General features: G+C 39.9%; 3 protein-coding genes and 2 long non-coding RNA genes across 13 annotated transcripts; 1 reads left to right on the plus strand and 4 right to left on the minus strand.

Annotated features, from left to right (window-relative positions):
• Positions 1–104: 104 nt before the first annotated feature.
• On the minus strand, positions 105–5,527 carry LOC124191256 (protein peste-like). Of its 2 annotated transcripts, none has more exons than XM_046584362.1 (13): positions 4,839–5,527; positions 4,555–4,782; positions 4,116–4,488; positions 3,873–4,036; positions 3,655–3,799; positions 3,369–3,584; positions 3,195–3,301; positions 3,022–3,126; positions 2,668–2,962; positions 2,519–2,592; positions 1,454–2,439; positions 543–827; positions 105–477 (listed from the first exon to the last, which is right to left on the minus strand). In XM_046584362.1, the coding sequence occupies exons 3-11, from the start codon at positions 4,221–4,223 to the stop codon at positions 2,148–2,150; spliced, it is 1,506 nt and encodes a 501-aa protein (XP_046440318.1). In that variant the 5' UTR covers positions 4,224–4,488; positions 4,555–4,782; positions 4,839–5,527; the 3' UTR covers positions 105–477; positions 543–827; positions 1,454–2,147. The 2 variants fall into 2 exon arrangements, with proteins under 2 accessions (XP_046440318.1, XP_046440319.1); XM_046584363.1 differs by adding an exon at positions 1,284–1,289 and having other exon boundaries at positions 4,555–5,527.
• Positions 5,528–5,672: 145 nt separating this feature from the next.
• Positions 5,673–13,265, minus strand: LOC124191253 (protein croquemort-like). Of its 4 annotated transcripts, none has more exons than XM_046584352.1 (11): positions 12,128–13,265; positions 11,903–12,069; positions 8,255–8,376; positions 8,006–8,169; positions 7,764–7,905; positions 7,474–7,680; positions 7,308–7,414; positions 7,138–7,242; positions 6,774–7,068; positions 6,640–6,713; positions 5,673–6,573 (listed from the first exon to the last, which is right to left on the minus strand). In XM_046584352.1, the coding sequence occupies exons 1-11, from the start codon at positions 12,160–12,162 to the stop codon at positions 6,312–6,314; spliced, it is 1,680 nt and encodes a 559-aa protein (XP_046440308.1). In that variant the 5' UTR covers positions 12,163–13,265; the 3' UTR covers positions 5,673–6,311. The 4 variants fall into 4 exon arrangements, with proteins under 4 accessions (XP_046440308.1, XP_046440309.1, XP_046440310.1 ...); XM_046584353.1 differs by having other exon boundaries at positions 13,043–13,129; XM_046584354.1 differs by having other exon boundaries at positions 12,170–12,188.
• A 1,390-nt stretch (positions 13,266–14,655) lies between these two features.
• LOC124191255 (serine incorporator 5-like) lies at positions 14,656–19,169 on the plus strand. Of its 5 annotated transcripts, none has more exons than XM_046584358.1 (11): positions 14,656–14,806; positions 14,914–15,277; positions 15,339–15,506; positions 15,590–15,857; positions 15,965–16,105; positions 16,208–16,381; positions 16,447–16,589; positions 16,700–16,833; positions 17,028–17,155; positions 17,223–17,388; positions 17,461–19,169. In XM_046584358.1, exons 2-11 carry the CDS (start codon positions 15,248–15,250, stop codon positions 17,681–17,683), a joined length of 1,575 nt encoding a protein of 524 aa, XP_046440314.1. In that variant the 5' UTR covers positions 14,656–14,806; positions 14,914–15,247; the 3' UTR covers positions 17,684–19,169. The 5 variants fall into 5 exon arrangements, with proteins under 5 accessions (XP_046440314.1, XP_046440313.1, XP_046440316.1 ...); XM_046584357.1 differs by having other exon boundaries at positions 14,676–14,811; XM_046584360.1 differs by having other exon boundaries at positions 14,691–14,811; positions 14,911–15,277.
• Positions 15,594–17,064, minus strand: LOC124191258. The gene is made up of 2 exons (XR_006873358.1): positions 16,977–17,064; positions 15,594–16,910 (listed from the first exon to the last, which is right to left on the minus strand). It is a non-coding gene; the product is annotated as an uncharacterized LOC124191258 (long non-coding RNA).
• On the minus strand, positions 18,880–21,853 carry LOC124191257. Its single transcript, XR_006873357.1, has 2 exons — positions 19,535–21,853; positions 18,880–19,462 (listed from the first exon to the last, which is right to left on the minus strand). It is a non-coding gene; the product is annotated as an uncharacterized LOC124191257 (long non-coding RNA).
• Positions 21,854–23,087: the final 1,234 nt, after the last annotated feature.

Consider the following 23,087-nt stretch of genomic DNA (forward strand, 5'->3'; position numbering starts at 1 on the left):
AAGCGGAAAAAAATAATAAAAATTTGGACAGGATATTTTATTGATTTATATATAAATATTGCAATAACGTTTAATTATTGTATGCATGTCAAAAAGAACAAATATTGAATTTGATTTCATATTTTATTGTAAGCAGTATTATGGTCATATGTAGAGCAACGAGTTAAGATGGTTATATAAATGAGGTAGAGTTAATCGCGAATCATAAAGGAGAATTTCAGAATTACTTCGTGGTCAAACTAATCTTTCTCCAAAATTACATCAGATCATTTCATTGCTATTTCCCGTTCGACCGGACGAATAACCAACGGCGGAAACAGTTTACTTAGGGAAAAGGGAGAACATGCATGCATTTTTAATTTGTCTAAATCTAATAATGTATCAGTTTTCAATTTCTGCAACCTCATTTCAATTTCTGCAACCTCATCTCAGTTTCACCAATGGATCAAGTCGATGGAACGGCAGCGAACGATTAAACTGAACGAGAACGAAAAAATTTGTTTCAAGCCAATAATTAAATGAAATTACCCATAAAGCATTACCTTAAGGAGTGTACAGGTGGCAAGAGACGACGACACATCGACAAAAGGCAGCCGATAAAACATGCCCAACAGCCACCAGGCAACACCGACTATTTTGCACAACAGCTCAACAAAAAAACATCAACATGGGCAAATAACACATTGAAGTATGATGTTGGACTGAATGTCTGCACAAGCTCCATTTCAAGATATCTCAACTGAAAAATGACTGCAAAACCACTGCTCACACCATGAACACTGCATCAACACCATTAGCAGCTCCAACATCACTTTAACCAAGAAATCCTACAAATCAAAGGAAAACACCAATTACATTTTCAAATACAAGAAAGGGCAAATTTCTGTTTTATAAAAAAATACAGTTCTATTGAGCAAATCTTTTCACGAAAGCTCTTATATAGAAACACAATTTGTTGTAAAACGCCATCTAAATCAAGAATTCAATGTCTAACCCAATTTCTCACAAAAACACATGTGTAGCACATACTTTTCACGTAGACTCACATTTAGGCAAAATGCTAACCCACTCAAGTTTTCTAACAAGTTAAGTGAACGTCTGCAAAAGCTCTTGGCATAACTCAACTGGAAATTGAAACAATTTGCAAAACAAAACGCAATGAAGCGCAGACTTTACTACTCAATAGTTAATAGAATAATAAAACTCAATAACTACTTGAAACAAAGTCACAACATTTTAATTCAGAAAAAAGTCTTTATTAAAAATTAAGACAAAATAATTACTTTTTACTGTTATGCATGGAACGAAACGTGCAACATGCAGCAAGAGACGACATTGTGGAAAAGTACAGCAGGCCACATGCAATTGCCAATTATGAATTAAAGGCAATGTTACACAACGAACCCCACAAACAAATTACGTTTAATTACATAAGAATAAAAAATGGAATTACCATGTCTAAGATCAGAAATGTCACGTAAGAAAGTACCCAGCAATGATTAAATTCAAGCTTCTCGGACAGCGTCTCGACAGCAAAAGAAAGAACGTTTTGTCTGTCATCTCAGCACTTTGACAGTTTGATGACCGACCCCCTACATTACCAACAAACGAGAGCTGAATAGTTCAATCCCTAAACACACTGATATTTAGCCACCTAGTGACAACCCTTAGCAACCACGGACGACTAGAGTCGGACGGAAAATAAAATATTCGTCATCTCCGTGAAATACATTTAGTACAGTACATTAAAAAAAGCAATTATCAAAAAATTAACAAGTGAGCTTTCTTTGTGGAATCCCATTTTCTTTCTTACGACAACCTAGCGCTTCGGACGGGAACTAACGATTTTTGTGTTTCGAACAACAGAGATGGGGATAATTTCGAATTTCAGAAAATGGAAACATACAAACGGCAACGCCACAGTTTAAATATGGCGTTATTTTTACTCTTTGCGACAGCATTGGTTTGATTACTCACATACATTATTAATTTATTCATATCGTATTTAGTTTAATTAGAATTTCAAAACTTTCGTTTTTACAGATTTCCGATATCATTATCTTTATTAAATACAGTGGTTTATTTTAAAATGATTAATGGCCGACTGGCCGTTTTAGTATTTTACCTAATATGTGCAGTGCATATATCTATTGAATTTGATCATTTTCACGTTCGATCGATTCCGTATCGTTATGCTCGCTTTTATCTTGCTCTGCTGTTGCTTCGGTTTTTGGTTGTTTTCTGTTCATCTTTGCATATTTGATTCCACTTTTGGCGACCAAAACCATACATCCCCCGAAAAGCAAGAAAAAACAAAAAGATCCAATGTACGGTCCTATCAAGGTGAAATGGATCAAGCCCAGCAAGTGGTCGGATAAATCGGCGCTTACACCGAACCAGATGACTGGCATGTAGACTTCTCTGACGTTTTCGACAATTCTAATAGATTTTTTTTAAGAAAGAAAATGAATAAGCCAAGTGTGGTTTCAATAGAAATTATCAACAACTTAGTACTTACTTGATGCCTTTAATAGACTGCAGCAGAATGTTGATTTGGAAACGTGCCGCTACCTGTAACGGAACTGATGTGCGCTGCAATAAAATAAGAAATGTTAAGAAAGCTACTTCAAACATTTTCTCTAGCCAGTTCAAACATTATTGCACTACCGGTTCTAGATCAACGTGGAACTCGTGTAAATCAATTTGGGGGTTCAATCCTTCCACTTGCTCTTGGAAGAAAGGGTCGGCCAAGAAATAGTGAGGAAAGGAGACAAAGGCAGGAGCTCCGAAACGGCATGTTGACGAATTTGTGACTCCCGAAGGATTGCAGACTCCGCCAGAACAGAAGCACCAATTGTCGGGATTTTCCTCGGCGCTAGCAAACATATTTTTTGTTCCAGCAAATCGATAAAACGTCACACCACTTTTGCTGACATCTTTCGTGTAGTCTAACGTAACGGATCTGAGAGTAAATCAAAATAATATTATTCGGATAATTCGATTTTTAAAATCGATGCTTACCTGCAAAGATCAGAAGAATACATGGATATGCTAGTTCGTTCTCTTCTGGGTGGCCATCCTTCGCCGAAAGATCCGTTGACGTACCCGCAATATGATTCGTAATACCTTTAAACGGTGTAAACATTAATATTTACAGGTCGACATTTGCAATGGTTGTTAGTAAACATCTATACTCGGTTTTAGAGTTGTAATTCCACATGTCCATGACATCGAGTTTACTGATGTCATCCACACCAGTGAATATATTGAATGTTCCATCAAATTTTTCGGATCCGTTACGCTGTAAATTGAGAAAGAAAATATTGCAATAAAATATGAGCCAGACCCCGAAAATGCCAACAACTTACCCCATAGAACCATCCAAACTTGTCATAGCCCTGAGGGATATCAAGATATCCTGGCGGTATTAACTGAGCGAAATCTAACAAGGGATCAGAATAGCCGGCAAAAAGGAGTTCGTCCACCGTTTTCGTAATAAAGACTTCAGTATTGGTCGCTTTTACGAAAGCATTGAACCCTGTTTTGATGAACGGCGGAGAAAATCTTATCGTGTACGCCGCACTCTATCAAATATTCAACCGATTTAAAAAAAAAAAAAAAAAACAGCTTAAATTTTTTGAATTCTGAAAGTACCAAAAGTGGGACGTTGAGGGTGGTAATTGGGTCGTCTAAAGACCCGTTGCTCATTTCTTCCACGTACTGCCAATATCTCTTCTGCTGGAATTGGATGGTGTAATTATGATCCAATCTTGTCACATTGACGCGCTCATGCACTTCCCTTCAATAAAAATTTGCCATTTTTTAAGAGTTGTTAAAATGCTATGAACCGCAACTTTAATTGAAAAAATTACGTGTAAGTAAAAGGGCCTATTTCTTGGACGATAGGCTTCGTCGTATTGTCTCTGAGAACATCTTCGCTGTTGGTAACGTTGTACAAGTAGAATCGGATATACATCGGAACGGGTGAAGTTTCCCAGAATTTGTACATAATAGTACCCGGTGTGAGCCTCAATTGCTGTCGCGTACCGTGGGAAATACAAATAGTTTTATTTAATCAACATTTGCCAGATTTTATATTATATAACAGAACATACCTGGTCGATTATGAAACTAACGAGGAAAGGTAGACCAACTGCAAAAGTCACTCCAATGATGGCACCCGTTAGACCTGTGATACCCCAAAAAACGGGACTACGACCCATTTTGCACAAATTTTGTATTGCGCTTTCTTCTTTTTAAGGGACTAAAATCAATAAAGTGATGCCGAGACTCGTTTTCGAACTAATGGAATAGCAGCCTACTTTTATCTGTCTCTTATACTCACGGTCAGCGATGTAGCTACACACAACAAATGGGTTTATCGAACTGGGCCTGCAAACAAAAGGAAAATCCCAAAGGTGGTATCCTTGCTACTATTAATAAACACATCGGCTATCAAAGATAAGTAAGGAGGTCGTATCGAAATGTCTAAATCGTGAAAAAATCAAGTCCAAAGTCAAAAGATGATATAATCTCCTAAAACACAAGGCTTACCATGTCTGGGCTTAAAATCTGATTAAAAAAACCAACAATCAATCATGTCAAGTAGCGTTCAAAGGTACACCTGAGTGTTGCATGTGTTGCTGGGCTGGTGGAAATAATAAGAAAAATAATTAAGAAAATTTAATCTATGATTTTTTACTGGCAGTTGCCAAACCCAATGCTTAAATACTTATCACGATGGCAAACAGGAAAAGTCAATTGTAACGCAATGATCGAAACCTGGAAAAGATTTAAAAAAATAGTCTATTCATTTCAAGGATTCGACGCTAAACTACCAAGAAAATCTGTCGGAAACATCGGCTGTCTCTAAGCCGCTCTAGAGCGACTTTGCATTCCTTCAAAAGATTACTATGTCTCGATTGTGAAACGGTCACATTTATCACGTCAAAGTTGGAATTTGGATGCGGCTTGAAACCAGTTCTCTTCCTTCTTCTATATCACGTGTTATCGTTCATCTGGGAAGTAAAGCAAATTAAGTGATGAAAAATCTCGCCAAAAATAGTAACTGGGCTGTCACAAAGTCGATCGTGATACATTTCTTGATAGCATTACTGAATAATCAAGTCCATACCAGACAAGCGTCGAAAATGTGACAGCAAAGCTATAAATAATGTTAACGAACGCAGCGGTGATTGTTGTAACAGACAAATTTTCAAAAGAATAAAAAAAAACTTAGCATCTATTATTGCAATCGCATCGCAACATGTATACATACTTGCGCAGCGATGTTCTTTCCCGAAAATCTCGACAGCTACAAGTTAATTGGGAAAGAAAGCAATGATAGCTTAATAATTTTCGTAGTCCAGGGAATGGCACCAAGAAGTTTCCGATTACACTTTACTCAGCAGAAAAAATCCTCAACACAAGATAGTAAAAGTTAAGGCAAAGGCCAACCCTATCTTAAGTTTTCCTTTTTCTTTCACCAGTTTCAGGCCAACTTTGTCCATCACGGGAAGCGCTTATTCATCCTGACATAAACATAGCACCGCAGCTCCTATAAACTCCCAAGTAGAAACAAAAAGGAGAAATGTAAGTTTGTTGATATTGAAATAAGATCGGTGCGACGAAGAGTTTTTAAACTTCCCTGATGACTAGACGCATCTCACGTATACACAGATACCGTTTTGTATTATATTACAATGAGCAGTTTGTCAGTGTGTGACAGTCAAGTCAAGGCACTCTCTATTGATGTTTTCGATACACTAGATAGATGTAACCCCATAGAACAACAAAAGGAAGAAGCGAAAAAAAGGGAGGGTTTAAGAGAGAGGGGACTTGAAAATACATCACAATAAATTGGCGTTGATTGCCCCTCTAAAACGACGTTGGAAATCACAACTATCAATTGTAACGAGTTTGGTGACTAGCTGACGTAAGCCAACCATCTACAAATAAGCACATCTTGATGTTTTCACGGTCAGCGAGTCGCTTGACCAAGGCGATTTCATCAACAATATAAACACATGCGGCGATTAATAGGCACCTACAATATCATCGTTAAAACAAAAAGGCACAAAAACTTATACGTATTGCATTAAATTCTTAATAGTAGTGGTCAGTATAGAATCAACGTAATGGAAATAGTAAGACACATGGATGCGCAACAGATGATCACTTGAATATTTGGAATTCATATAAATTTTTTCTTTACCTACTTTGCCGAGTACAAAATCAAATACGATTTGGGAGAAAGAAGTGGGAGGACGACGACGACGCTGAACTCAACAACAGCTGAACGACGAGCCTTTTCAAGAGTCAATCATGTCGCTTTCTTTGCTGGCGGGATCGGCCGAAGCGATGGCGTGAGTCCGCGATCTCCTCTTGACAAGGAACACACCTGAGACGGCCACGGCCACCAGACTGAGGCAGAGGAAGCCGAAAAACGCGGCCGTGCCGAAAACTGGCACCCGGTTGGCCAAGTTGATCCAAACGCCCAGATCCGGTGTCAAATCGGCACTCAATTCAAACCAGACAAGAGGGAGGAACATCCGGTTGAGATTCCTCACGGCACTGTAGCAATGACACATTTATTAATGCGCCACCAAGTTAGTTGTTCAATTTAACATTTCAACTTACTCTATGTCAATATCGGGTTCAATGAGAATATTGATTTGCAAGCGAGCCCTGACTGACGTTGGCACTGCCATTTCCTGTCACAAAAATTGTTGAATGAAACATCAAATTTACAATGAAACACTCAATAAACTCACTGGTTCCAAATCAATGTAGAACTGATGGAGATCCTTCTCAGGTCTTAATCCGTCCACTTGGTCGATGTAATAAGGATCAGCCAGGTAAAAGTGGGGGTAAGAGGTGAAAACGGGTGCACCGAAACGACAAGTGGATGAGTTTCCTATTCCGGAAGGATTACAAGCACCTCCCGAGCAGAAACACCAATTATCCGGATGGACCGTGGCATTGGCAAAGACTTTCTCTGTGGCAGTATAGCGATACGCGGGCACGCCTGCATCAATGACTTCCTTTTCGTAGTCTAATGTCACGGATCTGAACAGGAAATGATGTTATTAACTTCAAACCACAAACCGCAGTCTACTGAGTAAATGAAACACAAACCTGCAGATGTCGGTGACGTACATGGAGATGCTTGTTTTATTACGACGAGGAGCCCAAGCCTCACCAAAAGATCCATTGACCATTCCACAATAAGATTCATAAAAGCTTTGCAGACAAAAGAAATGTTAGAAACTTAGAAAAAATTCCCAATAAGGATTTATGAAGTATACTTGGTATGTGATGAGTAGTTCCACAAATCCATCTCGCCCACTTTGCTAATGTGATCTGCTCCGGTAAAAACATTGAACACTCCGTCGAACGATTCGGAATTGTTGCGCTACCAGAGGGAAAATACTGTCAGTACAAAATCAAATAATAAGGCAAACAGCTTCATACCTGGTAAAACCAACCGAATTTATCGAAAGGAGGGAAAGTGCCGGGCGGTAAACGTTTGCCAAGTTCGAGAAGGGGATCAGCGTATCCTTCAAAAATCAATTCAGAAGCATTCTTTGTCACAAAGAGCTGGCTACCGAGCAATCTGACAATTCGGTTGAATCCAACTTTATACCAGAGCGGCTGAAAACGGAGAGTATAAGTGGCTCCCTGGATTAAAAGGATAAAATTAATGAGAATTAGACAAAACCCCAATCTCTTCAAAGTGCTAAAAAGACAGTTCATTTAATTACCACTAATGGAACGTTGAGAGTCGTAATATTATCGGCAAGAGTTCCGTTGCTGAGTTCTTCGACGAAATGCCAGACTCGACGTTGCTGATAAGTCATCGTGTAGTTGTCATGAGGTTGGATGTTGACTCGATGGTGCGATTCTCTACATGTGTAATCAGAACCAACCACAGACGTTATCTACTGGCGCTCTCAAACATATTTATGGAAGCGGATATCTCGAGGGAGCGAGAAAAATGTTTTACTTGAATGTGTAAGGTCCACACTGTTGAAGAACAGGTTTCGCCTGATTGTTTTGGAGAATCTCTTCACTGTTGGTTATATTGAAGAAATACAATTTGATGTACATATCGATTGGAGGTTCTTCCCACATTTTGTATGTGAACGTCCCCTTTTGTAGTGACAATTCCTGAGCAAAAAAATAAATAAATAAATAAAAGAAATTCAATAAGCAAAAATAGAAATGAAAAACTGGATAGGACTAGAATACTCACATAATTGAGGATGGCGTGGTAGAGTAAGGGAAACGTGAGGGCCAGAATGGCGCAAACGACGGCGGTCACCAATCCCGAAATGGCGCAACAGCGCGGCCAGCTTCGTCCCATCCTCCGTCGACCTGATGAGCCAAAGATGACGAAAAAGAAATAAAGAAGAGACTCTTATGAACAAAAATCAGTTTCATCCAATAATTTGTCTCGTCTCCGGTCTCTGAGTCACGACTGCGCCTCTGGTGACAACCGCCCAAGTCCTAGGGGCTAAGCGCCAGTACTTTAGCACTGATCGCTTCAAGAGCGACTGGGTTACAAATTCTTACAGACCCGGATCCCAATCAAATCTAGCGGATACTCGCGTTCCAAAGTTCACTCGAACTCCCAACTAAAACTAAACTAAAAAAAAAAAAAAAAATCTCCTTAATCCTTTATTTTTTCTTTTGAAATTTTTCTGTCTTTGGTTTCTTTCAAAACAGTTTAATACGACCGCACGAGATTCGAGAGGGAGAGAGTGACAGGCGATACTACATACCAGTGATCCAATTCCCGTCACGGCCTCGTCTCCTTTTACGTGAATTTCGGCGGCCTGTTTTCTAAACGAGTTTCAATGGGCATAACAGAGCTTCAAGCTAAATGAAAAGAAACTCATCTTTTTAGAAAAGAAAAATCCAACAAAAACTAGATATCTGCATCATTATGCTTTCTAAAATTACACCGTTAGCAAACCAGTTCCCAATCTTACATCAATTCGCTTGTTTTCCCTCATTTAAATTTAAGTTCAAGGTTTTTTCCACCGTTATAATCAGTGAATTCGACCAACTAGATTAAAACGATTCGATCAATAGGACGGGTCAATGTCTTCCAAAAATCCTCCTCGAATTTCGAGAAATCGCCAAAAAGATATCGATATTTGATAACAACAAGAACACACCCCTTGCAGCTTCTTGCAAGAAGTAAATCAATAAATGGATTTCCTAAAAAGTGAAATGCAAGAAAATAATGAGTCATTTCACGTTTAGGTTGAATTCACATTAACATTGACATCACTAAATGTGATGTCAAGGACGACTAAAGATTTCGACAACCAAAAAAACACAGGCAAAATGGCAGAGCTATTAAAAAACAACGATAATTCTAACATGGGATGTGCAGTCTCAAGGGGGGAAAACCCCAACAACAACCTTCACGTAGAAATACGCATTCTAATAAATGCTGAGTGTGCATCCGTAAACGTTGTGTAACAAACGAAAGTTTGACACCGGATATTTTTAAATGAATACAGGTGCGGCCGTAGGCTTAAAAAAAAATTCGGGATTCCCAAAGATAAAAAAAACTTCGTTAGTTATACGAGATGAAAAGCCAACGGCCAAGTGTAATCATTCACTTCAAGGACGCAACGTTTAAAGCAACTAAACCAGGATGTTTCACTTGATGGTAACGAAATGCACAAACGCATCTCTCTGAATCCGTCAGTATTCAACATATTGTTGCATAAAAACCCAATCGATCATGAAGCACCACATCCGACCGCGAACTTGAAATGTGAAAGTCAATTGAACTTATTTATTTCAGTGAAACGACAACAATAACTAGAATGGACCCAACCAAACAACCTGAAACAACATTGGAAACCACTGGGTTTTTATGCTTTGCTAAGCGCTAAGTATTTCAAGGCCGGAATTGGCCGTCCTCATTTTATTTACTGGGAAGTAAAAGTAAAAGGCTGATGGAAAATCAAAACTGACCCAGGTCAGGAATAGAAAGAAAAATAGGAGATGGCACAAATGTCAAAAGGGGCTTACCGCGATGGACTAGGGAATTGTAACGGAACAAATTTTTTTTCTTCTCTCAAATTGCGACAAGTGAAAGATGGAAAGAACAAGAACGAGTGACCACAGAGAAAAAGAAGCACCAGAGACTGTTTTTCAACTGAACTAATTATGAACTTTGTGGCGAGTTTTAGTCACTGGTCGCTATCGAAACAGGAAGACAACAGAAAGCAAAGCTGCGCCAACAACCCCATTGAAACACCCCCCTACGACTCTCCGATAGATGAGATGCCTCGTCGATGATCTCAGAATAACACCGCTCGAATTTCTATTTATTAGTGAATCTTATCAGTTTAATGACGAAGATGTTAGCTTTTGTTTTACTTTCCTTTCTTGTCAAGACTTTGGATGTTGGGCGACAAGGGACCGGACTACAATGAGCCATCCCATTTAAGGATCCGGAATGAACGAAATAGAGTCACCCATCCCGACCTTACGCACATCTCAATTTCCAGATAAAAAGCAAATTGGGTATTGTAATTGTTTATGATTCTAATTCACAAGCAAAAAATGGCGCATTTCGTTTGGAGGATCACGAATCAACTGCTAAATAAACAAAAATTTCCCCGCATTCAAAGATATGTTCCACAATTCTTCCCTTTCACATTCTCTTTTCTCTTTTTAAAAATTGGAAAATTTAATATAAATCTTTGGGGGACTATCAAACATTGAATAAACGTTTCAAAAATCAGGTTTTTTTGCACTATCACAAAACATGACTTTTCAAATGGTATTTATTTGCGTTCCAACTAGTAATATCCATCAATCACCCCTGAGCGACAATGCGCTCCCAACTCAATTTGAAATATATACGTACTACACTTTTTTCTTAACCCCATCTCACGCAAACAAAAACCGAAAACAAAGCGAGGGTGAAAGAAAATGTACACACGATTCGGTACACGTTGACTCAGCTACATTCGCGGTAGCTTAAAGATAAAGAATGCATTTACAGATATTTTAATTTATACTTGACTTGGAATTAACGAGGGACAGGGAGAGTAAATTAAAAATAAAATAAAATAAATTAAAAATAATGATACTAGTCACCAAACAAGAAAACAATCCACAGAATGCCACCGGCAATTATTTTTGGAACCACACCCATCTCCTCTTTAAAGGAAATGTAGCGTTTCATTCCGAAAAATACGTGTTTTCATGTAAAGTAAGTAAAAATCTGCAAGGACATTAATTTGCATCCCATGGATGTAAATTAATAAGCTAGTTTAAATCGGTTTAATTTAAATTTATAAATCTTATCATGGAGACAAATTGAATGGCCCAATTTGAATTTCACTGCTTTTTTTGGCTCTGCATATTTCACAATAGAGCATTTTTGATGTCTAGAACAAACGAGTTTTGTTCAAGCGTAACACTTTCACTGACCGTATGATGATTTCGAGAAGTTGAAAAAATCATATTACTATTTGCCGTTGGTAAAAGTCTTGAATTTAAACGACATCTTTAAGAAATTCGGTGAACCATAAAAGTAGCCTAGTCTAGATTCAATCATTTCAAATAATAGGATCGAGGACAGAAGAAGATCGAGGGTCGTTCGCCTTGGCATAAATGGATCCCAATATGGGAATCAAAATCAGATAATTATAACAAAAAATGTCTGATGTCACTCTCGAAGTGCACAGACAGTCCAAAATTGTGCGTCCATCAAAGCTCAGGTTCAGGTTTCAATTTCGATCTGTAAACCTGAGTCCTTACAATTAAGGAGATAAGAAAGCGCGCGATTTTGAAAGTAAAAGAACTCGATCGAATTAAAAAAACTAAGCTACTACGTTTCGAGTAAATGTTAGAAAATGATAGTCACCTCCATCGTGCTCATCAGTCAAATCGTGAATTTGAGTGGATGTCGTGGCGGATTCGGATCTGTGATCTTCCATGAGTGGCATTTGACTGTCTGTAGTTGAAGAAGACGACATCTCCTTGACGGAGTCGTCGACGTCGCAAATTTCAGACGTCATCTTCACTTGGCAACTGTCAAAAAAGGAAATAAATAAAATCGAAATGAATTCATGACGTTTAGGCATCTCACCCTGGTCGCTCCATAGAAGAAGCGAAAATAAACATTTCACACCTTTGAACTCTTATGAGATTGCAAACAATTTTAGGGGAGAGCTGATTTCGGTGGCAAAGTCGCAACCTCACTGAGATCCAAAAAACAACAGGTGGATAGGTAAGTCGGCTTTAGCATGAACCGCGTAAAAAACCGGGTAAACAACACGCACTAGACGAGAAAAGAATGTATCGTCCAAACCACAAGCTCCTCCCTCTCATACCTTTGAGTTCGAAGCACACAATTTTTCATTATTCCCAAACGATTACAACGAAAATAATTTGCATTGGGTTTGCATGAGAATCCTATGGGGAAAGCTACGAATTTGTACATGAGTTCGAAGTTGTGTGACCCCCGATTAAAAACGTGGAGTAGCTGACGTCACGTTTCACAGGGAAAAACGTGCTGCAATATCGTGAATTGATATCAAAACTACCGGTAAAGATTTAAGGAAGTCGGATGTCGTACCGGATCGTGACTGAACTGAACCTATAATGTGGGGAACTCGACAGCAAATGAGAAATCAAACAACGCGAAATATCAACTTGCGGAAATCGTCGTCGTAATTTCAAGGACAAATTACACATTTTTATAAACGCCGCACTTAAATGACAAAATTCTTCTAACTCCCGACCGGAATCACGCGGTACACGTAACAAAAGAAATACCCCAAAGAAAGTGTTCCTCCCTTGAAAATGGCAGACTTCCCTGTGACCTTGCGATAAAGTTTGAGCAAATTAAATCTTCCGAATGAAGAGAAGATTGCTCAACGAAGATGACTTTTGGGACCCATCAAGGACATGTTTAAAAAACTCGTTTTCGAGCACCTTTTTCAGTTTAAGATGGGAGGAATAAATCAATAAAAAACTGTGAAAGTAAGAAAAAGACACCAACACCTATGGCTGCGATTCAGCAAACAAGACTGGTTTTTTTCTTCTATTAACAGCTGGTGTCGAGAACGTCCCAAGGTCAGCAAATAATAACACAACACACAAGGAGGAAGTTGTGCAGAAAAAAAGATGCTGTCACCACAAAATTACAGAGTAGAATCGTCAAAATTCTCAACTACTACAGACGTCTGGCTCGACGTAAATTCAATGCATGAAGAGATGAAACAAAATCAGATTGACAAGCCAGACTTCCTAAATGAAATAGAGATATCGGACGAAGATTTTTAGACAGAGGGGAGTCGATAAAGATAAGGCACCAAAACCAGTGCACCTAATCCCTGGCCTAGTCAACGACCGATAGACTAGTTGGGCAGAGTAAATAGGTAAAAACTCATTAGGACATTTAATTTGTGGTCTATATGGAGTATGTAGGAAATGGCCATGGAAACACGCGGTATGAACAGACAATTTTTGGCGCCCAATGTTTTGCTTTTCTTCATGCATAAATCCACTCACCTGGTAAAGAACGTCTAGAATGACAATGACAATCGATCAACCTCATTGATCTCAATTACACTGAGCCGAATTGTCCCTTTTTCCTTCTCTACCGATTCACTGAGCAATATTCTGCCAACTTTCTTGTCCCTCTCTTCGCTTCAAACTCCATTGAAAGTGAAACCACAGGGCAGCTGGAAGGCTGGAGGACGAAGAGTTATTTTCTAGCAGACGAATTAGCCAAGGTCGTTTCGTGGACAGGTGTCATACGCCATCTAGCAGTAGAGGTTGAATCTCTTGATGAATTCCCCGCTAAATAAAAAGTGAGGCAAAATGGAAAACAAATTTGACGTTCGAAATCAAAGACACATTTATGCATACAATATAAAATTTTCTTGTATGAACTATTCATGACAATTTATATTTTGCAGTTTAATACTGAAAAACTGTGACAAAGGCGTCGCCACTTTTCCCAACCGGAACTTGGGGTTCCATCATCCTTGGGATTTTTCACAATGACTGAGTTAGACTTTATTGCGTTGCAGCAGGAAATTGAGTCATTTTCATATTTTCAGTTGTTTATCCCACTTACAATAATGAAAGCCAAAAAAATGAATTCAAAATTCGCATGGAACCGACGTGATAACCCAAATGAAAACTATCGCCTATCAAACAATAAGTCATTCAACGCACGGCCAACGTCGAATAATTTATGAAGCGACACGCAATTGAACGCTCTCGCCAGCAGGATTTCGTGCGGCTACTAAAAAATGACTGCTCTTAAACAGATATATATTACAACTACTTAAAAAAAAGCCAAGAGCAAATCTTGGCACCATTCTTACACAAACAAGAAAATGCAAACGACTATTATAAGACGGAATAATTTAGAACGTCTCGAAAAGACTTTCGAAATCAAGTGCTTCGAGTAGCCTACTATAATACATTCACCCAAGCTGTGACACACAAATAATCACTCGATGGTAGTACTAGTATAGTATAATCGGGTCTATAAACCAATTGATTAAAAGGAGCTGCGTCCCGGCTCTGGTCGTCGTTGCTGGGCGACTGGTTGAGACTTGAGAAAACCGCGCTGCTAATTTGGTTTGACGTTGCGCGTGCTGCTCTCGCCATGCAGGCGGGCGTTTGCTTGGCATTCGACATTATTAGGGCCGAGGGCAGTAGGAGAGCAACAATTTTTCTTTTTAAAGGCGTCGTCTGCGTGGTTGGGTTTTCGAAGGTTGTGGTTGTTTACATCGATAGCCTCTTTACTGTAATGTATATGCTCCTTTCTCGTTATTCTACGTTTTTGCTTTTGTTTTTCCAAAAAGCTTTCAAAAGTTTTAGTTTTTCGTCTAATTCCACGTCTTTTTTCAGTAGCTAAAGAGGCGACAGTTGCAACAGCTGTAGGCAGTTTTGTCCCTGTCCTGTGTGAGAGACGACGACGAGTCTAGTATGTGGGGAATCAATTAAACCAGCCCTCGCGTTTTTTTTCTCCGAGTGTGTTATCCCGAGTTCAAATGTCTTGAAGACACTAATTAACAAGCCGCACCCGGATTTGCTCGTCCACCCACGCACAACAACAAACATCACATATTATCATCATCATTCTTCTTCCATCATTCTCAGCCGGCAGGCCCTGGGAGATTGCTGGCTTTCGATAGAGTTGGATTGGGAAACACTCCCCGCCTAGTCGAAAAAACAGAATCACATCATGGCTAAACAAGGGTGCTGCAGTTCACAGGTAATCAAACTGGTTTCACTTTTTCCCCCCGACAGACACGAGTAATCTTTTGAATTCACAGCTTGGATGCTGCTTTGGGAGACTTGGGTGCAGATTTTGCTGCAGGTGCTGCCCCACTGCATTTGAGTCTACCACAACTAGATTAATGTACACGCTGATGCTGCTTTTGGGGACAGGATTCATGTGTGTCAGCCTCACCCCACACATAGAAAAAATATTGGAAGAAAATGTAAATCTATTATTCTCTCTATTCTTAAGGTTGTGCTTTTTGTTCATAAAATTTGATATTCAATTTTAATCGATGATGCACAGATACCTCATTTTGAAGCTACCTGTGAACTGCTCAAGATTGGTGACAACTGCAAGCTTTTAGTTGGATACATGGCCGTTTATCGAACTGCTTTTGCCTTGTCTGGATTCTTTTTCCTCATGTCTCTGTTCACCATCGGTCTGAAGAAGAGTCGAGGCTTCAGGGCTGGATTCCACAACGGAGCTTGGTTGTGGAAGTTTCTCATTTTGATTGGCATCGGAGTTGGAGTGTTCTGTCTACCAGAAGAAAGAATAACTCATTTCCAAATAGGTAACCATTTACTATTCCAGTGATGCTAGTAAATCAGAATTTGTGTCGGGATTCACTCCGTCACTTTGAATTGTAAAACAAACTTTGAATTTTGGCGCGTTTCCCAGTTTGGATGTACATAGCCCTCGTAGGAGCCGTCGCCTTCGTCCTCATCCAATTGTGGCTCCTTGTCTTCTTCGCGCGGAGCCTTGGTAACAAAATCAATCACAGGGTAGCCGAAGGCGGCAGTGCTGTGTGTTGGTACGGAGGTAAAAATATCCAAATTGTTATAACCAATCAATCATCCTTTTTTCCGGCGGAAAAATTTAGGTAATTAATCATTTGTGTTGTTTCTTTCTTGCAACGGACAGTGTCTTCCATGTGTACCTTATTGTGTTTCGCCATCACCATCGTCGGCACCATGGCGCTTTTCAAGTTTTTCACGACTTGGGATGGGTGCACGACTAACAAGATTTTTATTGGCATCAACGCCGGATTGTCTCTTTTCCTGTCTGTCATATCCGTCCTCATTTGCTGTGGACCAAGTAAGAGAGAAATATTTATTTCAATTTATCTTAATGATGTTTTTAATGGCCAATTGTGACAATAGGAGAAACACATTCTGCCTTACTACAGTCGGGTATCATATCAGTTTATATAACTTACTTGACGTGGACGGCCGTGTCGAGTATTCCAAGAGAGCCGACTCCATCTCCTGAGTCGTCGGTTCAGCCGAAATCCAAGGGGTTGATGGTAAACACGTCATCATCATCATTACAATAAAACTGCACGCTATCCCGACATGTATATATAAAGAATATGGTGTGTACCTTATCTCTCCTTTTCTTCTGGTTGCTTCACAGGAAATACCCGAAAATGGGGGTATATCGGATCAACAATTTTATTGCGGACCGGTCGGTGCAGCGTTCGACTACAACGAGTTCATTTTGCCTTACGTGGGTGTGGCCATCATGTTTTTCTCCGTGGTTTATTCCAGGTATGGAGCAGCTGCAGCACTCCTTTTTCTTCCATTTGACTACATTAGGCGTGTTGCACTAAAACCTGACCTTCCATCTATCACATATCCCGCTCGTTTTAAAGAACACATTTCTTTTTTCGCTGATAAATCTGTCTACTCACCACTGGGCGTCGTTTTTTTTTTCTTTTCATCTTGTTTATTTCGATTCTCAGCTTAGGCACGTCAGCTGACAGCGCAGTGGCTCTCGGCGTCACCGGTCATCGACGCGACTCTGAACTAAACGCTGATGAACGTACAAAGAAATCCTCGTCTTGCCTTCCATCCTGTTGCGGCACTCGCGGTAGTACATTTGCATGTTTAAAAACAAAATTGGACACATTTTGATCGCGCCATATGCAAACACACAGGTGATTCAACAGTAAATGGTGGGAGGGATGACGGCCCAGGAGGAGGCGGCGGACAACGGGTCCTTCGCAACGAACGCGATGGAACAGTTTACAATTACAGCCTCTTTCACGTCGTCTTTTGTTTGGCTTCCATGTACATCATGATGACGCTCACCGCATGGATCAGGTATTTCTCTTTAGTTATACAGCACAAAGTTTCGTCCAAGTCATTTTTGATTTGTTTCTTTTTTAAATAAAGGCCGGAACAGGCAACGCTGTCGAGTTTCAATCAAAATTGGCCGACAGTTTGGATTAAAATGGGGTCGTCTTGGGCTTGTGTCCTCCTCTATCTCATCGCACTACCCATGCGCCGGTTTGGAAGGTACAATCGAATTGGCGGTGGTGATAACGGTTCACCTCCACTCACCAACTCTCAACGTATTCAGACGAGGGAGATTTACGAGCGAGAAACGGTGACTTAACAACAACATCCCCCTCAGTTCAACAGGAATATCTCATAAGCTCCTCCTTCTCAACTTTTCTTTCTTCTTTCCCAATCTTCTGGATGATTTCATTTCTTTATTTTTCGGTTTATCGCAACACTGAAAACTCGTTTTTATTATTATTTCCAAGAGCTTCTTCCTCTCATCTCTGATTACACACACACACCACGACTGGTTCTTCATCATCTTGATACAAAGGGGGGTGGGGTGGTGGTGGTGGTTAATGGTAGGGTTTGTCCTAAGGGGGGAGGAGTTGTATAGTGCACCTTAGTATTATATTGGGCGCGTCTGGGGGTCACAGGGAAAAGACAAAAGAACAACAATAGAAGAAGCTTAAAAAATAAAAAAGGGGGCCGGTTGTTGTTTACCATCTCGTGTTATATTCGAACTAACTAACAAACTAACTAACTGCTGAGCTACCCGCTATTAGACGAGCGACGCAATCTCCTGGTTGTTGTGACAGCCCCCTCGTTCGCCTGCTGTCACGAGGTCGCAAGGTTATATTTTCGTCCCAGACATCGGGATGCTGCTGCTGCTGCTGTTTGGCTCTGAGCCATCACACAAGTGCAATTATTAAATAATCTCTTATATATATACAGACAGATATAAACCATTTAGAAATGTCGGATTGTTGTACTAGCGAGTAGTAGTAAATGTTGTTACCTTTTTTATATGCGATCTTTTGACGACGACGTTTGGATGTGACTTGGGTTTTCCATTGTTAACCTAATAATATTATCTCTGCGCTCTACCTTTCTTTTCACTCGAATTGTCTTTCTCTTTCTTCCAACAACATTTGATGACCTCAATCTCGGCGCTATTTTCAAACGTTCTTTCTCTCTCTCTCTTTCTCCGGTGTGTTCCACTAACCAAAAGCCACTTTTTGGGTATAGTGTTGAATCTGTTATTGATGTGTCGTGGCTTGCCGGTGATGTAATACCCCCAAGTCTCTTTCTTCTTGGAAGAAAATGATAAAAGAATTCTGACGATCCCTTGTCGCGTCCACACAATTCTTTTGCCTGCTTTTCTTTTATTATTTGTCCTGCCACACACCATGCAATCATCTCTCGACTTTAGACGAGAGGGGAGGAAAAAACGAAATAAAACCGCGTGACCTTATACAGATCTTAAACAACAATTCTCTCCTTCAGGGCCAAGCCTCTCCTTTTTTTTTCTCTTACCCAACACCCACACAGAGTTCTTGTTTTCTCAGATTATTACGACACCTTAAGCAACAACTTGTATGTACCGGTATACTACACGACACAAAAATTTCTTTTTTGTTTCTCTACTCTTGTTACTTTTTCGGCAAATCCCTTCCGCGTCTCACAAACCAATAAAACTTTTGAGACTGTCGAACAGGCCCGAAAAAACGAGAGAAAAAAAGATGATGGATGCATTTCTTTCATGTACGTGTATGTGAATAAATATTGAAAAAGACAAAATACATTTGATCCCTCACGTTGTTTTCTACTCTCGTGTTCGTACTTATCCAGGTTAAACTAATCCCAATGACAAGCACAAATACTCTTTTCCTCCAGGTTGTTTGCCGCTTTCAAAATAAAATGTGAACACAAGATGTGCACGTCTAGAAAGTCGGCAGACGGCCAGTTTCAAATTTCGGGAATACATCAGTGACATCATCGTGTGTTAAGTGGCTATAATAAGCAAAACTTTAAGCTGTTTGTAATCAGAAGAAGAGTTTCTTCTTCTTCAAATGACTCGTTTTTATTCCATTCTAATCTGATAGAAAAAAGCCTATTAAAGGTAAAAAAAAGATGCTCGGCAACATTAAGTTTGAATGAATTAAAGAGGAAATAAGAAAAATACCGAGACTTTCACTTTGCTGGCATTTCTCGCCGAAATAAAAAAAGGGAATAGAAAAGCCACAAAGGTAACACAAATCCTCCCCCTTACCAGGAGTCGAGGGGGCTGTAGCGGCCGAGTTGTCGTAGACACCGTCAGACAAGAGAGTCTGTTGGGTCTGAAGGACGCTGATCCCACAGGTGAAGTCAGGTAGAAATAACAACAGGGACCATTCAAAATGTGACCTGAAGGTTCTTCTAGGAATGTAAAAAGGGAGGAGAAGAAGAAGAAGAAATATAATCACTTTTTCTAGGGTTGGGGGGTTAGTCCCTAGTTGTTAGGATTTTACTTCTCTCCGAGTTTCTTTTCAATTTTTATTGTTATCTCTAGAGTCCAATCAAATGTCCGGTAGCGCGTCTCCCATTCAAAAAAGTCAAAAAACCAAATTTTTCTCTTTTTTAGGATGGGGGAGACACACTCAACCAACAGTGTCGAATGACATTTATCTTTTCCCTACATTAAGACAAGTCTAGGAGGGAAAGTCGTGACGTGTCAAAATTTCCTTAAAAAATGGAAACCCTAAGCAAATTGACCAATAATTTCCAATGACTGAGGAAGAAAACAAAAAATTCTCCATATATCCGGTTGAGACACAATCTCACACACAAATTTCGTCAGATAAAACAAAAAGACAAATTCCCTAAGTAGATTGCGCACACACACACACATGTATAAAAACGCCAGTCACGACGTTTTATATAATAAAACTCTGCACACGTTCAGTGGTTCTTCCCGATGCCCTCACGGGTCGGTCAGGGGCCGCCCTTTTAAGTAGAAAGTGCCATGACGTGGCCGCGTGCGTGGGCAACCAACTAGCACATGTTATTTTTTTACATATAAATCGGGTATTCGGCAATGACTCAAATAGAACTGTGTTTTAAAAAAAAAGTCACCCAAAATACCAAAAGAGTTTTGGGCCACTTGTTCTTTTTTTCCATAAACGAAGGTTGAACGTCCGAGGTCGAATTCACCGGTTTTCCTTTTCTTATTTGGCTTGTTGTGTAGATGGTTTTAAACCAATAGACAGCGCCACAACTTCCCAAAGTAGCCGCCCAACTCATTCCGAGAAAAAACAACGTGATCTGACAACTCGGTTCGATTGTGTCTTGTCCAATTCACCTTGACAATAGTTGAGATGAAAAACAAGCGGCTGTAGATCGCATCCGCTTAGTGTTTTACACGGCTGTGGTGACGATTACGGATGGCAGGAGCAACTGACAAGTCGTAGAGAAAACAAATAAACAAGAAAAAATTATAAATCAAGAAAAACGTCAAAAAAATCCCGGTGGCGCCAGCCAAAAGGGAACCCAACCAACACTCATCAAATTACCATTTCGGTTCTGGCGAAAAAACCTCTACCAAAACTTACAACACACAAACAGGTATTGAGAAACCAACACGAGGTCAATTTATCTTGCAATCTTCCAAGAAAAACTGATTACGATACACACAAATATGAAACGAGAAAATAGCCGATGAAGAGGGGCAGTTCTTAACTTTGGTAACCTAGCTTTATGACGTCTTCTAACACTCATACAGCTAGATAACCAAAGAAAAAAGCAGCGCCATGACGACCACGACACGATTTTTGCCTTTTTTCGAGCTATGTCGTGCACAACTCACACAGCACGCGCTACCGACCGTGCGTTCCAATCGCTTCGGTGACACGCACATCAATGGATAGAAAAAGGTAAAAAATAATAATAAAAGAGACCGTTGTTGGGGGCGATCGTCCACGAGGAAGACGTAGCACACACACATATCACTAACAAATGCCTATTTACTAATTGTGCAACACTTTTCCCAGGCTGATCTAAATTCTAACCGGCAAGACAGAAAAACGTGATGATTTTACCTGACAATGGAAAAAATGAAAATTCAAAAATTGTTCACCGAAACGCGGTCAGCACGACTCGATTGAATTAATAATCCTCTTCTCTAAAAATGGGGTCTTCCGATACACTCGATGAAATAAAAAAGATTTACCAAGAATGTTTCAGCTAGTAGAAGTTGAAAATAAAAATGGAAACGAGGCACTTTTGGGAAAAGAAAGGAGGACCTTTGAGCGGGACACAACTCGACGCTTGTGCGACTCGACCTGAAATGAGACGGAAGAGGAGGCTGCTGCCTTTACTTCTTTGCCTGAAAACAAAAGGGGGCGGATCCTACTCTTGCCCTACACCTTTCCGAAAGGTAGGAAGGGAGACCTCTTTAGAGAGAGTTCAGTATAAAACGACGGATCAAGCCAAAATCACATCTCTCTTTCGGCCAACGACCATCTTGTTTTCAAACGAAATGGAAAATCATTAAATCATTAAAAAATAAACAAAGAAAATTCTGGAAAGTAAATTTTTTTTTCAAAAGCCTGAGGGATCACAGTTGAATTTCAGACAAATTAGTCGATACTAGAATGTCGAATTATTTAGCCGAGTTTAAGTTGGACAGTGGACAAGAGACGAATGATGAAAATGGCGGTTCGCCAGCCACCGCGTGGTCGAGCAAACGTAGCCATTGCGATCTTGGGCTGCTTGACGGACAGTGTTCTCCTTTCCGATCTCTGCCGCTCTCTTTTCTTCGTCTTCTTTTCAATTCTTTTTTCAAAATAAGACTCCCCCTTCTTTTCTTTTTAAGATTTTTAGTTGTATAAGTACAATTCGAATGTGTGGCAAGAAATAAGAGCCCCAAAGGAGGAGGTCAGGAGGAAGCCGCTGAGAAAAAAACAAAATGGAACGTCCGTTTTTATTTTTCAAAAAATAATTTTTCTGATGATGCACATTTTGAAATTTAAATAATAATAATAAAAAGAAGTTTGACATGATGCAGTTTTTTAAATGCCATTAGGCAAAAGTCGACTCGAGTTTGGTTAATCAGTTGTCGCTGCTGTGTTGCCTTTTGGCGCCATCCACAGCGCGGCTCACCTGGCCAAGCATCGGGAAAAAAGGCAACCAAAATCGGATCGTGCGCTGACTCACGAACGGCCTTCCTGACTGCTGTCGCTTGTGGGGCGTTGCGAGTTGAAGGAGGAAATCAACAGAGAGATGGTAGTTGTGGCGGCTGTGCCAACAACCACCACCATGTCGTCGGATGAACAAATCCATCAGTGACGTCATTGCGCCGATAACGAGAAAAAAGAGGAGGTTCTAAAAACTAAATTTATTAGCCACCATCTCCCCTATTTTGGACCAACTTCAATTTACAAAGCCACCGTCTAGGGCAAATTACGTTAGAAATTGGCCATACTAATTATTTAGGGAAAGATCATCATCTTTATCTCATTCCACGAGTCAGCGACCCCATGGCCTGGCTCTATAACCCAATCAAACGCGCAATTATCATTTTTTAAAACTCTTTAATCATTTACCAAAAACTAAAAAAATGAACCCGGATCTCTGCCAGGGCCAGGTTTTGATCAAATTGATTTAGAGTGACTTGCGCCTTTTGCGTGAATTGATGAGTCGTGAAAAAAGAAAAAAAAAACTGGTCACCAGCAGACGACGTGATGTGATTTTTCAAAACT

This window comes from Daphnia pulex, chromosome 3 (assembly GCF_021134715.1).
Source record: "Daphnia pulex isolate KAP4 chromosome 3, ASM2113471v1".
NCBI lineage: Eukaryota > Metazoa > Arthropoda > Branchiopoda > Diplostraca > Daphniidae > Daphnia > Daphnia pulex.

Coding starts and splice junctions, on each gene's coding strand:
- LOC124191253 (XM_046584352.1), bottom strand. CDS start 12,162: ATGTTTATTTTCGCTTCTTCTATGGAGCGACCAGG. Junction 7,906..8,005: donor TGTGGACCTTACACATTCAA/GTAAAACATTTT, acceptor TTACACATGTAG/AGAATCGCACCATCGAGTCA. Junction 7,243..7,307: donor AACTACTCATCACATACCAA/GTATACTTCATA, acceptor TTGTCTGCAAAG/CTTTTATGAATCTTATTGTG.
- LOC124191256 (XM_046584362.1), bottom strand. CDS start 4,223: ATGGGTCGTAGTCCCGTTTTTTGGGGTATCACAGGTCTAACGGGTGCC. Junction 4,037..4,115: donor TTAGTTTCATAATCGACCAG/GTATGTTCTGTT, acceptor GGTACGCGACAG/CAATTGAGGCTCACACCGGG. Junction 3,127..3,194: donor AATTACAACTCTAAAACCGA/GTATAGATGTTT, acceptor CACCGTTTAAAG/GTATTACGAATCATATTGCG.
- LOC124191255 (XM_046584358.1), top strand. CDS start 15,248: ATGGCTAAACAAGGGTGCTGCAGTTCACAG. Junction 15,858..15,964: donor AATAACTCATTTCCAAATAG/GTAACCATTTAC, acceptor CGCGTTTCCCAG/TTTGGATGTACATAGCCCTC. Junction 16,834..17,027: donor TTCTCCGTGGTTTATTCCAG/GTATGGAGCAGC, acceptor TTCGATTCTCAG/CTTAGGCACGTCAGCTGACA.